The sequence below is a fragment of the Mustela putorius genome, unplaced genomic scaffold (assembly GCF_011764305.1).
Source record: "Mustela putorius furo isolate JIRA1106 unplaced genomic scaffold, ASM1176430v1.1 tig00003858_pilon_pilon_pilon, whole genome shotgun sequence".
Taxonomy (NCBI): domain Eukaryota; kingdom Metazoa; phylum Chordata; class Mammalia; order Carnivora; family Mustelidae; genus Mustela; species Mustela putorius.
Genome location: NW_025422010.1, coordinates 19,308,391 through 19,322,881, shown reverse-complemented (window position 1 = coordinate 19,322,881; position 14,491 = coordinate 19,308,391). Strand labels below are relative to the sequence as shown.

Here is a 14,491-nt window from a genome sequence, read left to right as displayed (position 1 = left end):
CCCCCTCAGACATGTTGTCACAATGACGTGCAAAATGCAGGGAGGCATGGAGTGGGGTTCCTTTGGGCAAAGAAATTAAGAGAGAATTTTAAGCATGCGTCAAAAGAGAAACAAAAGTTGGCTATTTTACTCATCCTGGTTTGATGGCTGATAACGGGTGAATTGTTTATGTATCATGGGGAGAAGCCATTTCTTCCCTTCGGAGTGAGCTAGGGAGCATCAAACAATACCTGTTCTCTTAAGGAGAAGCATTCTGGGAACATTCACATGTAAGAAAACCAGAACAATGACTCTTAATCACAGAAAACAAACTGAGGGTTGGGGGGGTGGGTGGGGTTATGGACATTGGGGAGGGTATGTGCTATGGTGAGTGCTGTGAAGTGTGTAAACCGGGTGATTCACAGACCTGTACCCCTGGGGATAAAAATACATTATATGTTTATTAAAATTAATTAATTAAGGAGGGGAAAAAAACGAACAAAGCCTCGTTGTAGGAGGAAGTCTCCCAGGGCTGTGCTAAGCACGATTGGGTAACAGAGTGTATTTAATTTTTTAAAAACTACCCTGGGATAATTACTAGCTGCTTTTTAAAATTTAAAATTTTAAAATTCTCAACTCTGTATTTATTAAGCCAGGACCATAATTTGTGAAATCAAAGAATTACCAGTTGCTATAGTTTTGTCACTACTGGGAAATCCTTATGATAGAGGAAAGAATAGAACCGTTACCAACTGTGCCCTATAAAGAAAGAAGGCAAACAAGGTGCACTCAGTCTGTACTGAGCACCTAGGAGAGAAAAATCTTTCTTAAATGAATGCGTGCACGCCCTGAAACCCTCAGTGCACAGGAACAAGCAAATCATTCTGTTCGGACTTAATAGTGTTTTTATTTTTATTATTTTTATTATTTTCTAAAGATTTTATTTATTTATTTGACAGAGGGAGAGAGATCACAAGTACGCAGAGAGGCAGGCAGAGAGAGAGGAGGAAGCAGGCTCCCTGCCGAGCAGAGAGCCCAATGTGGGGCTCAATCCCAGGACCCTGGGATCATGACCTGAGCTGAAGGCAGAGGCTTAACCCACTGAGCCACCCAGGCGCCCCAGGACTTAATAGTATTTTTAAAGCAACGTTCTGAAGAGTTAAGAGTCATTGTGGAGGCAGGAGCAGGACGGGATTTCAGGAAGACCCACAAGGTAGAATGGAGAGAGCGAGCAGAGACCAGGTCGGGCAGGAGTAGGGGGTGTGGTGGGTCAAAGCTAGCTTTATGGGTCAGAGTAAGCAGTTTTGACTTCCTTTTGTGAATGGAAGGGCATGGAAGGGTTTTGAGTTGAGGAATGATGCGATCGGATCTGGGCTTTGCAAGTTCCTTGCATGTAAAATTCCATACATATTTGTGAAATTAAATTTCTGAAAGATGATAATGAAACAGTGGCTAAAAATTCTCATGGAGATAATTCCTCTTCAGGTTAGGAGCATTTTCTTGCCAGGTGTGGTTAACACCTACTGTTGGTTTCCTAGCAACCATACATCCTTTCAGTGGAGAAGACAGAAAGGTCAATTGAACATCTCCATTTGGAATCACTCAAAGGACAGTGTATCTCCAAGGAGACATTTGCCTCATTTGTTCCCTCATCTTTTAGAGGATTCAAGTTGGTGAGAGGGATGGCTGAGGTGTGGGGTGGGGTGGGGTTTTGCCTCTGCAGGAGGGTTGGGGAGTTCAGGATGAGGGAAGAAGTCAGCTCTCTCCCACCACGCATGCTTGCATCAGAGTAAGGTTTTCACAGAAAGCTTAAGCACAGAGGAATTTGCAAAGAGAAGCTCAGATGATATGGGAGGTATGAAGCTATCAGATGGGCTCCGAGAGGGAGATTTGGGTGAGAAGGACAAAGTTAGAAGGAGTGAAGGATAGAGATATTACCAAGACACTGAGTGAGCATCTTTTTACTAATCCTTAGAACAGTGCTGAAGGGAATTGTTGTGATCACGTCCAATTGATAGATGAGCAAACAGAGACCCACAGAAGTTAAGTGGCTTGACCAAACTAGCCCAACTGGGGCTTCATCATTCCAAGGACAAGGGGCAAGAGCAAAGAACTCATCCACCCACCATGGTCACCCAGGGCGACCTTGCACTAAGTCCACTCTCTGCTGATATTCCTTGACTTTTCTTTGGCATCTGCCCCTTTCCCACTTCCTCTCAAAAACTTTGCATGGTTCCTGTCCCCTCCCTAACCCCCCTCCACCTCCTACTCCTCCAGCTCCTCCTCGAAGGCATCCTTGACAGGCATCTCTTCCTGGCCATGCCTTCCTTCTTCTAAGAGGTGGTATTCCGAGCTCCATGCCCAGCATCTTCTCTTCTCACAGTACCCGTCCTCTGTGATCATTTGTCTACTGCCCGCCTTCAACCTCCCCTCACACTGAATTGATGACCTGTCAATGGAAGTTTCTTCAAACTATTCAGCTGCCTCCAGTCCTGTGCTTCTCAGTATGCAGGTGGATATTCCACATTCATTTCAAATACCAAAGCAGAACTCGTCGTTCCTACCCTGAAGTCCCCATCTGACTCAACATTCTGTTATGAGTTCCTCATCAGGGGACAATTTGCTTCAGAAACAGGACCACTGTATCTCTAGGGTTCCTTTCAGATCTCAACAATCCAAGTCTCTAATCACAATACCCTATGTCACAATATGAACTTAATGACAACATACCTTCTCCAAAAGGGAAAATAAATCTCTGTCTGTAATGTTCTTGACTCTGCCAAGAGAGAAGAGGAGGGGATGAGAAAGAGGAGGGAGGGAAAGGAGACCCTCGTAGAACTGGGTCAGCACCTGTCTGGAATGAAGGTGGTTGCCTAGCAACAGTGCCCTCTCCTCACCTCCCCCTAGATATCAATTTGTGATATTCCATTCTTCCCTCTTTTCTTTCAGGGTTGCTCTCAATATTTATTTCAAGCAAATTTCACCTGTATATAATTGGAAGGGAGGGGATGCATATATCATATTCTCAATGCTTACATAGCTGAATATGGAATTTGCTGATCATAGAGAAATGCACAATTCCCTAAATGACAATGCCTTCTTTTGACCATTACTTATTGAACAAATATTTATTGAATGTGTCTGCAATGTGCCCGACATTCTGCATAGTATTGAGTTGAAAAATGTGCCATGGGAAGGTTTGAAAACTGAAATGAGTCCCTTGTGTCCAAGAAACACAAAGAATTGGTGGAGAGCTCATACATTAAAATTCTAAGGTTAAGAACAATTGTGGGTTGCTGGACATAATAACAATATATCAAAAATCCAATTGCATTACTATGTGCCAGCAATAAACATCTGGAAAATATTGTTTATGACAGCAGCAAAACCACAAATTACCTAGGAATTAAACTAACAAATGATGTGCTCAACTTGGTATGGAGAAAAAGAAAAAAGATTTGGTGTAGAGAAAACTATAAAACTCCATGAAGAAAATATTTTAAGAAATCTAAACAAATGGAAGACAGACGCTGTATTTGTGGTTGGGAAGACATAAAATTCTAAAGAAAGCAATTCTCTCTAAAGTAATTTGTTGAATCCAATGGAATTTAGATGAAAAATCCCAGTTGATATTTTGTGGATCTTCATAAGCTGATTCTTTAAATTCTTTTTTTTTTTTTAAAGATTTTATTTATTTATTTGACAGAGAGAGATCACAGTAGGAGAGAGGAAGGGAAGAGATCACAGAGAGAGAGGAAGGGAAGCAGGCCCCTTGCTGAGCAGAGAGCCCGATGTGGGACTCGATCCCAGGACCCTGGGATCATGACCTGAGCCGAAGGCTGCGGCTTAACCCACTGAGCCACCCAGGCGCCCCTAAGCTGATTCTTAATACAGGTAAGTAAAGGGTCAAAAACAACCATAGTAATTTTAAATACAAAGAACATGGCAAGAGATGTTAGGATTTTTTATAATGCTCCCGAAATTATGGAAGTGTGTCACTGGTGCAGAAATGGAAAAAACAGACCAGTAAAACAGAATGGGGACCCCAAAACAGACTTATGCATGAAGGAGTTTTCATATGCAACAGAGATAGAATTACCAATTAGTGGGGCAAGGTGAAGGGTTTAGTAAATGGCGCTGGGAAAACTGGCCCTCCACAGGGAAACAAAATGAATTATATCACCGTCTTACATCGTAAGTAAAAATCTATTGCAGAGAGCTTAAATCAGAAGGTAACACTTTAATAGCCTAAAGGAATATAGGTGAAAATATCTTTATAAGGTTGGAAGAGGGAATGACTTCTCAAGACTCAAAACCTCTGGGGTTAGAATGAGGGTCGGACCTGGGAAGGCTACAGAGGGTTTCAGTTGAGGCTGTGCTGCTTTATTTCTTAGGCTAAGGGACTGGATATACAGTGTTGGCTATATATGTCTTAAGTAGGTGATAGTTTTTTTTCTCTGTGTACTTGGATTATACTTGGTGTACGTAGATTTCAGCCCCTTACCCAAGTCAAAGTTCCTTTTCCCCTTTTCTGTTCACTTCTCTCAGAAATGGACTCCCCGCTCCCCCCAGGCCAAGATTTGGGTCCTTGGGAAACCCAAGAAGTGGGCTGTAGGTAGATTCTTTCCCTTTAAGGAACTCTGGCCCTGGCAAGAGCTGGTATACTCGTTTGTCAGAAGTGTCTGTCCTCTAGGAGATAGACTGGATTGCCTACCAGCAGCCAGGTGTAGGAAGTCTAGAAAGAAACAAAAAAGTACTCTTCCCTGAAGGAAAACCCTTTCTCCTGGTCCTACTGGGCTTGAAAAGAATGAGGATCCAGGCCAGGGAGGGATTTTAGGATGGGGGCTCCTGTCCAATACTGTGAAAGCCAGCTCTATTCTTTCCCTGGCCAATGTTAGTCCTGCAGGGCACATGAAAAAAGACAGGTCAGGAAGGGAATATCTCACAGCAAAAATATGCAAGTCAAGGACCAACCAAACATATCAAGAAGATAGACAAATCAGGCATTTATATACGTAGCTGGAATAGACATTTATTTTGCCCAGAATCCTCACCCACTTCTCATTTTGAATGATTCTCTACCTTCTCTTATAAAAGCTCAAAATACCTCACTGTCATTTCCCAGGGTCATGGTCCTCAAGGCAAGTCATGTGATCTAGGCTCTGCCAATGGACAGCTCCATTTAGGAGCTAGTGACGTGGAAAAGCAAAGACCATGGAATTTCTCCAGCAGGCTGGGGTCTCTAGCAAGACGGAGTTCCTGGGGCAGCATTTTAGCTCCGTTGGTCACATTCCAGTGGCTGGGAGCTTCTCAGGGTGCTGGAGAGCAGCATGGGTAACTTTGCAGAGATGCTGTGATAATTTGCAAGTTTGCCATGTGGCTTTTTCTGTGGCTTGCGGTGCAGCTGGGTAGCACCGAGCCCAGTGTTTCAGGTCTCGCAATGGGCCAAAGTCAGTTCCCGTCTCTGGTAGTTGAGAATCCGGATGCCTATGCCCAGCAACACAGCCTTGAAATTGATGAAGGAAAAAAGGATCAAAATTACATGAGCAAACCGACAATTACTATGGTCCAAATGGGAGATTTAAAGTCATTCTTTCAGAAACTGTTGGATCAGGGAGACAAAACATCAACAAAGATTCAGTAGGTTTGAACAAGAAGATTTTATTTATTTACTTACTTACTTAATTACTTACTTATTTATCTGAGAGGGAGAAAAAGTGAGTGAGAGTGATCAAGAGAGAAGGAGTGGGGGGAAAGGGAGAGAGAAGCAGACTCCCTGCTGAGCAGGAAGCCCAGATGTGGGCCCCGGGCTTAATTCCAGAACTCTGGGAACATGACCCAAGCCAAAGGCCGACATTTAAACAACTGAGTCACTCAGGCACCCCTGAACAAGGTGATTTTAAAAGGCGGGGTAGGGGTGCCTGGCTGGCTCAGTCGGTGGAACATGTGGCTTTTGATCTCAGAATTATGAGTTCAAGCCCTATGTTGAGGGTAGGAATTACTTTTTAAAAAATCTTAAAAATAAAATAAAATAAGATGTGATCTAATAGACATGGATATAAACAGAACCTGATATCTAATAAACATAGAATTAAACCAGGCAACATACATGTAATGAGCAAATGCTAGGTACCAGGCACTGTTCCAGACATCTGGAATAGGTAGCTAAACAAAACCTCTGCTCCAGCACGGTCCTTTCTCCCTGCCCACCAGCCCCCTGCTCCCAGGAGGCCACAGTGAGTCCCTCCTCTGTCATGCAGTCACATTCGGCTTGCTCTGCAGCTTGGCCTTATCAACGCATCTCCTGAGCAAAAACAAGCTTCTTACTGTAAGGAATTCTAATATCACCGCTAAGAGGTCAAAATTATCTTTATCTTGTTACATAGAAAACTCATTTTATAATACTTTTATCTACTGGGCATGATGAAAATATTCTGGAATGAGATAGTGGTGATGGTCACACAACCTTGTGCATATACTAAAACCTATTGAACTGTGCAATTTTAGAGGGTGACCTGTATGATATGTGAATTACATCTCAATTAAAACAAAAAAAAAGACTCAGCAATTGGCCCAGTACCTATCAGGCAATAACAGGGCTCAGTCAATGATAGGTGCTATCTATCATCTAACCATCTATCATCTCTTTCTATCATTTATCCTTAAAAACAAGAAAGACCCTTGGGAGATTGTATGATTTTCTAGAATCTTCTCTCATTCACCACTATTATGAAAGTCTGTGGGGATTCTAGAGCTGACAGCATTCTGTGGCTCTCCTATTCACCATTCTGATTTTGTTTTGGATGGTATGTATCAGGAAGCAGAGGAGCCTGCTTCTTTCCCATGAAGACTCGCAGAGGTTGATGGCCACTTCCCAGACTATCCAGGCTGTTTTAGTAAGAGACAGGACAGTTTCATTTTACATTGTCAACCTCTCCTAATACACAATGCCCAAATTAGGGTTAAAATTCAGAACTCCTCCTGTAGTTAAAAGGGTTATTTGTGATTCTGATACAGAGGTAAATTTAAAAGATCTGGTATTAGACCTTTCATTAGGCGCCCTTATAGCTTCCCCCCTCCCCGTATGCTTATATACAGTGTTCATCTTCTAAAGATTAATGAAAAGAAAGCTTTAAAGAAGTTACCAAGGGGCACCTGGCTGGCTCAGTCGGTTCAGCATCCAGCTCTTGGTTTTGACTTAGGTCATGATCTTGGGGCCATAAGATCAAGCCCTGATTTGGGCTCCATGCTCAACGTGGGGTCTGCTGGAGATTCTTTCTCCCTCTCCTTTCCCTCTGCTCCTCTCCCTGTTTGCGTGCTCTCTCTCATAAATAAGTAAAATCGTTTTTAAAAAGTTACCAAAACACTATAAAAAAAACAAACCAGATTGATATACGAGAGACACAGTGCACTTAAAATATGCACTTAATTTTTACCTGAATGGTAATCTGAAATACAAATAAGTTAATGGCTGATGCATATTTTTAAAATTGGAAGACTTATAAAGTTACTTTCTCTCTTTGCAAAATAACCAAGAGGGGACAAAAGCTAAATTATAAGCCCATATAATTTACATCTCTCCAGGTTTGCCACTAGATGAGTAGCAATAAAATAACTTGATAATAGTGAGAGAACTCAAGAACACAAGAGATAGTTGATATGACACTACTTATAGAAAACAAACCACCATTATAAATTTAGAAATACTTTATAAAATAGCCAGCTGGTAAACCCACTGCACAAGTCACCTTTGACTATAGATTTCAATAGATTATATAGATTAAATAGATTTCATAAAAAGAGTGAGGCTGAAAAAAAAAAAAAAAAAGAATAAGAAATCTCAGGGTGCCTGGGTGGTTCAATCATTGTCTGCCTTCAGCTCAGGTCATGATGCCAGGGTCCTGGGATTGAGCCCCACATCAGGCTCGCTGCTCAGTATGAAGCTTGCTTCTCCCTCTGCCACTCCTCCTGCTGTGCTCCCTCTTTCACTGTCTCTGTGTCAAATAAATAAATAAAATCTTGATGGGAAAAAAAAAAAGTGAGGCTTTCTGTTTATCCTGAAGTTTGATACACAAGGTATTATAGAGAAGACAAATTCAGGGGGTTCTTTATTTTTTTTTTTAAATATAATATTGTCCAATCTACCTTCTTAAAGAAAAACAGAGAGAAATTATTTATTTCATTTGGCAACAATGCAGCCTCTCTCTTCCAAAGAACTCGAAGTATTTGTACAAATATTCACTGATAGCCTTGTGGAGATGGTGGGAAAGGGGGGGGGCGGTGAAGAAGGAGGGAGGGGGGAGAAAAGGGGAGGGTGGAGAAGTAGGGGAGGGTGAGTGGAGCAGGGAGAGAGTGGAAAAGAGGGAAGGGTGGAGGAGGAGGAGGGTGGAGAAAGGGAGGGTGGGGAAGAGGGACGGTAGGGAAGGGGGAGGGCGGAGAGAGGAGATTGAAGAAGAGGGAAAGAGAAGAAGGAAGTACCTGCAGGGGTAAGTGGTAAAAATGAGAAAATAATTTTCCTATTTTTCTTAATAATTCCCAGGATGTCCGTAGCTAAGTCAACTCACCACTAAGTCAGTTGCAAATTCTGTTCTCCACCTAATATCTGCTGTACAATGAGACCACTGTGCTCTATCAAATTGTTCTTGCACGGTTGCGTCTGTCTCAGCAGAGAAAACGTATAAATACTTGCACAAGCCGGCCTGTTACCTCTGGGAGTCCAGGATTGTTTCAAAGTAGCTTCAATTCAGTTTACTGAGTAATTCTTGAGCATCACCTAACTTCTGGGCTTTCTAGGGATTTGATGGTGGGTGTTTTCAGGCAAGGCTTCTCAAACTGTGTTCCTAGTGCTGGTGACACGTGCAGTACCTGGGAGTTTTTAAGAAATGCAAATTCCAGCGCCTGTCCATTGCTATACCATTCCACACCCGAAGCTCTGGGATTCTGGAGCCACTTCTGCATTTGGTAAGTCTTGGGGCGACTGAAGCATGAAGGTCTAAGAACTATTATCATTGTTAGTAGGTGACTTTCTTTCTTTCTTTTTGGTAAGGATTTTATTTATTTATTTGACAGAGATCACAAGTAGGCAGAGAGGCAGGTGGGGGCGGGTAGGAGGGGAAGTGGGCTCCCTGCTGAGCAGAGAGCCCAATGCCAGTCGATCCCAGATCCCAGAACCCTGAGATCAAGACCTGAGCCCAAGGCAGAGGCTTAACCCACCGAGCCACCCAGGCGCCCCCGTAGGTGACTTCCCATGCAATGTCAGATGAACGCATGGATGACAAAACAAACGACAACAATACAATGAACAGCCCGTTGCAGAGTTCATGACGGCACAAATCATGAGCCTATTTGTAAGAACCGAAGAAAACAAGCTCCACGTCAACCTCTCACTGCTTGCTGGCTCAAGCCCATGCCTGTGCCCCCACCCCAACCCTCCCACCCCCCCCTACCCCAGCCTGCCCATTGACTTCTTTTACTCAGTTCATTTGTTCTTTGACGACTGTTCACCTCCCCGGAAAAACAAAACAGCAACAAATAAAGACATGAACACGATCAGACAAAACCAGAAGCACTGAGAATTGGTGATGCCCTGAGGGCAAGTCTGTTTTTGCTAGATTCCTTGGGGTGCTGTGTTGTTTCTGAGGTGGACAGAACCCCCCCTGGGTCCGTTCCTTGGGCCCTGGCATGCCCCCTCTCTTCTCCCTCCTGGAAGAGGCGGGCTGAGCTTAGCTCAGCTATTCTGGTGTAGTCGGAACTTGCCTGGGGACACAAAACTTCCTCCACAAAACTTTCTGTTTTTGTTTTTTCAATAAAGGAAACACTTTTGTGTCTTCCAAGCTGCCGCTGGCCTCCCGCCTGGCTCCCTGCAGCCCCTTCTTCCCACGACCTGACTCAGCGTCTACAGGGGCTTGCTTTGGCATTCAGAACCCTCAGCCCGCTTTGCCTGGCAGCGGGTGAAATAGATGCGGTGAGAGCCTCTTTCGGTGAATTTCAAGGGAGTCTTGACTGCGGGAGTCCCGGAAAGTCACGCTGCCCTGGGCGCGGGAGCCACCTAACAGATGAGGACGCTTGGGTTTCGTAATGTGACTTTTGTCACAGTGGAGCGCCCTTGAGAATTTCACTTCCTGTTTTAATTGTTTGGAAATGAAATCTGCTGAGATTTCATTTCCAAAGAGCAGCGCAAACCTCGTCAAGAAACTTTCTGGGCAAACTGGAAAAGCGAATGAGAGCCAAATCGTAGTCAGCGCCTTCCCACACCCGGTTAAATACAAATTTGTGTCGCCGGTGAATCCTGGCAGTTAGGTGGTGGCGGTGTGCGCACTTCCCTTGGCGTTCTGAGCACCTGCTGGGGTGGAGGGTCCGGGGAGAAGCTTTGCACTGGAGGGGGTTGTAAATGAACTCTCAGACAGTCAAGGTTTTGCACAGGGGGCGGGGAGCCCGGGAAGAACAGGGAGTGACTGTTGGAGAAGGGGGGTTGGATGCTGAGGGGTGGAGGGAAGGAGGTGTGTTTGAGCAGCCGAGGGATGTCAAAGACTTAAAAGGCTGTGGGGAGGGACCCCTGGCTGGCTCAGGTCTTGAACCGGGGTCCTGGGATGGAGTCCCCCACGGGCCTCTGTGCTCAGCGGGGAGCCTGCTGCTCCCTCTCCCACTGCCTGCTGCTCCTCTCTCCCCCGCAAGTGCTCTCTCTGTTAAATGAAAGAATGAATGAATGAATGGGTGTAGGGAGTCAGGCTTCAGGGCATCGTGGCAAATTAAAGAAACATGGACTTCACTCCAGCAGCCCAAGGGAGGTGTGGAAGGTGTCTCCTCGTGGAGGAGAGGCTGAGCCTGTCCCATCTGACAAAGATCACTCTGCGGGAAAGCGGGAGGCTGCTGGGGTGGCAAGGCCAGTGGCGAGGTTGCCTCTCCTTCCGGTGCTAGTCTGTCCCCCTGCCCCAGAGTTCCCTGGCAGAGCCCAGGTCTCAGCCCCTGTGGAACTGGAGGCGCAGCCAGAACCAGAACATGGCATGCCAGAAAGTTCTTTCAGGTATTAGACATTGCCTTACAATTCGTGTAGATCTTTGCCTTTTGCTTCGTAAAATTGGTGCTCTGGGAAGCTGGGCCATGTTGGTGCCCTGTGGCCTAGGGTGCGTCCTCTGCATCCTCCAGGGTCACCCGTTCTTCAAATTGGGGACGCGTCCCACACGGTGCCAGCCTCTCTGCTGCCATTGCTTTGCACAATACTGGAGCAACGGTGCCAGGCTCACTGCGTGGAGCTGCAAAGCACATTTACATAAATAATACCTTTCAGTGTCATGTAGACAATGGCTTCGCTTGTCCTGAGTGAAAGGATTTCCTGAATGGGACTTCATTAAATTAATTCTATTCATTCTCTTGGAACACTTTTCCTCCCCTCACTCTGATTCTCTGTTAATTGGCTTTACAGTTCCGTAGATAACTAATTGGCAGGCGTGGAGGAGTGGGGTGGACGCTCTAATGGGAGGTCTGGAGCTTTAGCTCCATCGCACAGTTTTTTTTTTTTTTATCCTGGGTCTGACTTTTCTGAGATAGAGAGTAATAAGTTAACATTAACTGGGCCCTCACTGGGTGCCAGACACTACCCTGGGCTACGTTATTTTGTTTCTTTACAACAGGTGGAAGCTGGAGGCTATTAGGATTATTGCTCCTGTTTCACAGATAAGACTGGCATTTGGAGATTTCTCAAGTTTCTCGAGAGTTCCATAGCCAAGCAACAAGAAGACCATGCTATGACCTCCGGTGATCAGAATCCAACGTGTGAGTTTCCAGTCTGTCCACTAAGGGATTGAAATGGTAACGTGGGTGCACGACTAGACCCCATAACACGTACGATCCTTGGCTATCCTGGCATTCCCAATTTTATGAACTTTTTAATGTTTTGGTATTTTTTTTTTAATTTTTACCTAAGTAAAAATTACTTAATTTTACTTAAGTCCTCTCTAATCCCAATGTGAAGCTTGAATTCATGACCCCGAGATCAAGAGCCCCATGCTCTTCCAACTGAGCCAGCCAGGTACCCCTGATTTTGTGAACTTTTAAAAAAAGTAGACTGGTTCTGAGAAGAATTGGGTGGGCAGAGTACTATGCTCTTCTCTAGGAGATCACCTTGAGACAAAAGGTTACCCCGTAAGACTTTTCCACTGGAATTGTGTTTTTTTGGGTTTTTCCCCCTCATTTTTATTGAGTATATGGGTAGAAATTGGAGAGGTCAATGTATTTTAAATTTTTCTTAAGATTTGTTTATTTATTTGAGAAAGCAAGAGCATGAGTAGGGGAAGGGGCAAAGGGAGAGGAAGAAGCAGACTCCCTACTGGGCAGGGAGCCTTACAGGAGACTTGATCCAGGGATCCCAGGACCAAGACCCAAGCCAAAGGCAGACGCTCAACTGACTGAGCCACCCGGGCACCCTGAGATTAGTGCATTTTAAAGAAAAACTTGATTTTCTTTTTAGTTTTAAAAGAATAATGAAGACATTGCCAACGCCCCAGTCTTCTGGGGCTGCCATATCGAAACATCACAGATGGGTGAAATTTATTTTCTTACCGTTGGGCAGGCTGGAAGTCAGATGAAAGTTCCAGCAGGGTTTGGGTTCTGGTGACAGCTCTCTTTCTTATTTGCAGATGTCTGCTTTGTCCTCATGTGGCCTTTTTTCTTGGGGGGGGGGGGCAGGGTGAGGGGGAGGAGCAGGAGAGCTCTTCTTTTTCTAAAGCCGCCAGTCCTAGTGGATTAGGACTCCATCCTCATGTCCTCATTTAACCTTAATTACCTCCCAAAGACCTTATTTCCAAGTGTTGCCACACTGTGGGGTTGGGACTTCAATATACACACATGCGGGACACAATTTAGTCCGCAGCACGCTCTAACATTGAGCTCCCCTTACCCTAGGGCAGGAGCCCCAGTGACTGAGTCTGATCCCACCTTGTGCACACAGAGGAGTTGGCTCTTCCGTGGTGCACATTTCATTGGCCTCCCCCTCCTCGTGTGTCTGGAGCACTTCGGGATGGTGTCCATGGGAAGTCCCCTGCACCCATCACTACACTACCTTGCTATGTTTTGTTGTTCTGTTATTATGTTTGCCAAGCTGTCTCTCTTTCCCTAGGTTTGAAAATGCAAATAGATGTTTCTCATAAGAATTGTATCATTTCTTTTTCTGTTGCATTTTAGTGGAAATCTCTGTTATATACAATAAATGCTGTTCTGGGGAAATGCCACTTCCTTTATTATAAACATTACAGAATAATGATAATATAATTGATCACATTTCCAGAGCACTTTACAGTTTGCACTTTACAGTTGTTCGATTTGGTCACTTTACAGTTGATCGATTTGATCGCTGGGGGAAAAGCAAGACAAGTATTCTTATTCCCATTTTATAGAAGAGGAAATCAAAACAAAGAATTTACCGACTTATACAGGGGAGCTGGGAAATTTTCTATCTGCTAAGTTTTCTTCCTGTGAGGTCCCATCACCCACACCACACTCTGTAAACTCATGCTCCAATTTCTCCAGGCCACCTACTGACTTATCTTGTGGCACGTGGACCCCCTTGAGACAAGAAAGCATTCTTCCCTAGACTTCTGTTCTGGGTTGTGGGAACCTCAGTCAATTCAAGAGCGAAGTTCACAAAGATTCAGTGATGGGTTTGTTCCTGCTGTTCCTCCTTGGAATGGCTGCCCCCGGGTGTCTTCAGCTTCAGGGTCACCCTGCCGCTGAGACACAGCACTGCAGAGCTCACGGGGCTCACCCCAGGCTTGTTTTGACTGTACATGGATGTCATCTCGGAGCTGTGGCTACTGCGGTTTGGATGCAAAGCTCTGAAGATGACTGTAAACACTCCATCCCCCGTCCCATCGGAAAAACCCAGTCCAAGGAAAACAGCAAAAGCTCATTGAAACTAAGACAACAGCACAAATATTTATGGGGGCAGAAATTGAAACACTAGCAAAAACAAAGAATGCTTTTCAGATCGGTATTAATTACATGAAAACAAACATCATGGTATCTAATGGAAATTTTTTTTTTTAACCATTAGATCAGGTACCTTCCAATCATTGTTACAACTAGAAGGATAAAGTCATAGAAATGGCTTACTCAGTAAGGTGACTAGTTTCAGCCATTTGCCTTTGAGTGTCCGGTGTTGCCCAGTTCAGAGGAAGGGCACAGGAATGGGGCTCAGGACAAATGCCATAAGTAGTTGGGAAACTCTGAGCCTGGCACCTAACCCTGCCCAAAGTGACCTTGAGTTTCTTCAGTTGAGAAGAAGAGAGAAAAGAAGGGACTGCGGAGAGAGCTATGCGGACATGGTATCCTCCAGATGGACTGAACTCTAGGCCCTCTGGCTCCCACTAGGGGCTGGAACTGGGATGCTCAGGTTCAAATCCCAGCTTCATTATCTGCTAGCCGCCTGACCTTGACAGATCCCTCCTCTCTCCGTACCTCCCTTACCTTGCTTGTAAACTCCCAATCTCTTTGTGTTAGGAGCATTAAATTAGTAAAT

The 14,491-nt window shown here is 44.7% G+C and overlaps 1 protein-coding gene and 1 long non-coding RNA gene across 4 annotated transcripts in view; one reads left to right on the top strand and one right to left on the bottom strand.

Annotated features, from left to right (window-relative positions):
* Window positions 1-5,057: 5,057 nt before the first annotated feature.
* RBBP8 (RB binding protein 8, endonuclease) overlaps window positions 5,058-14,491 on the bottom strand; it is a 128,377-nt gene continuing 118,943 nt past the window's right edge. Inside the window, exon 18 of one of the 2 annotated variants that reach the window (XM_013051451.2) lies at window positions 5,058-5,485. In XM_013051451.2, coding sequence (XP_012906905.1) covers window positions 5,265-5,485 — 221 coding nt within the window. In that variant the 3' untranslated portion in view covers window positions 5,058-5,264. The remainder of the gene's footprint in view (window positions 5,486-14,491) is intronic. The other variant, XM_013051447.2, reaches the window with a different exon arrangement.
* LOC106004858 lies at window positions 8,426-13,957 on the top strand. 2 transcript variants are annotated; one of them, XR_001177914.2, is made up of 5 exons: window positions 8,426-8,465; window positions 8,824-8,940; window positions 9,791-9,943; window positions 11,610-11,751; window positions 12,880-13,957. It is a non-coding gene; the product is annotated as an uncharacterized LOC106004858 (long non-coding RNA). The 2 variants fall into 2 exon arrangements; XR_001177915.2 differs by lacking the exon at window positions 9,791-9,943.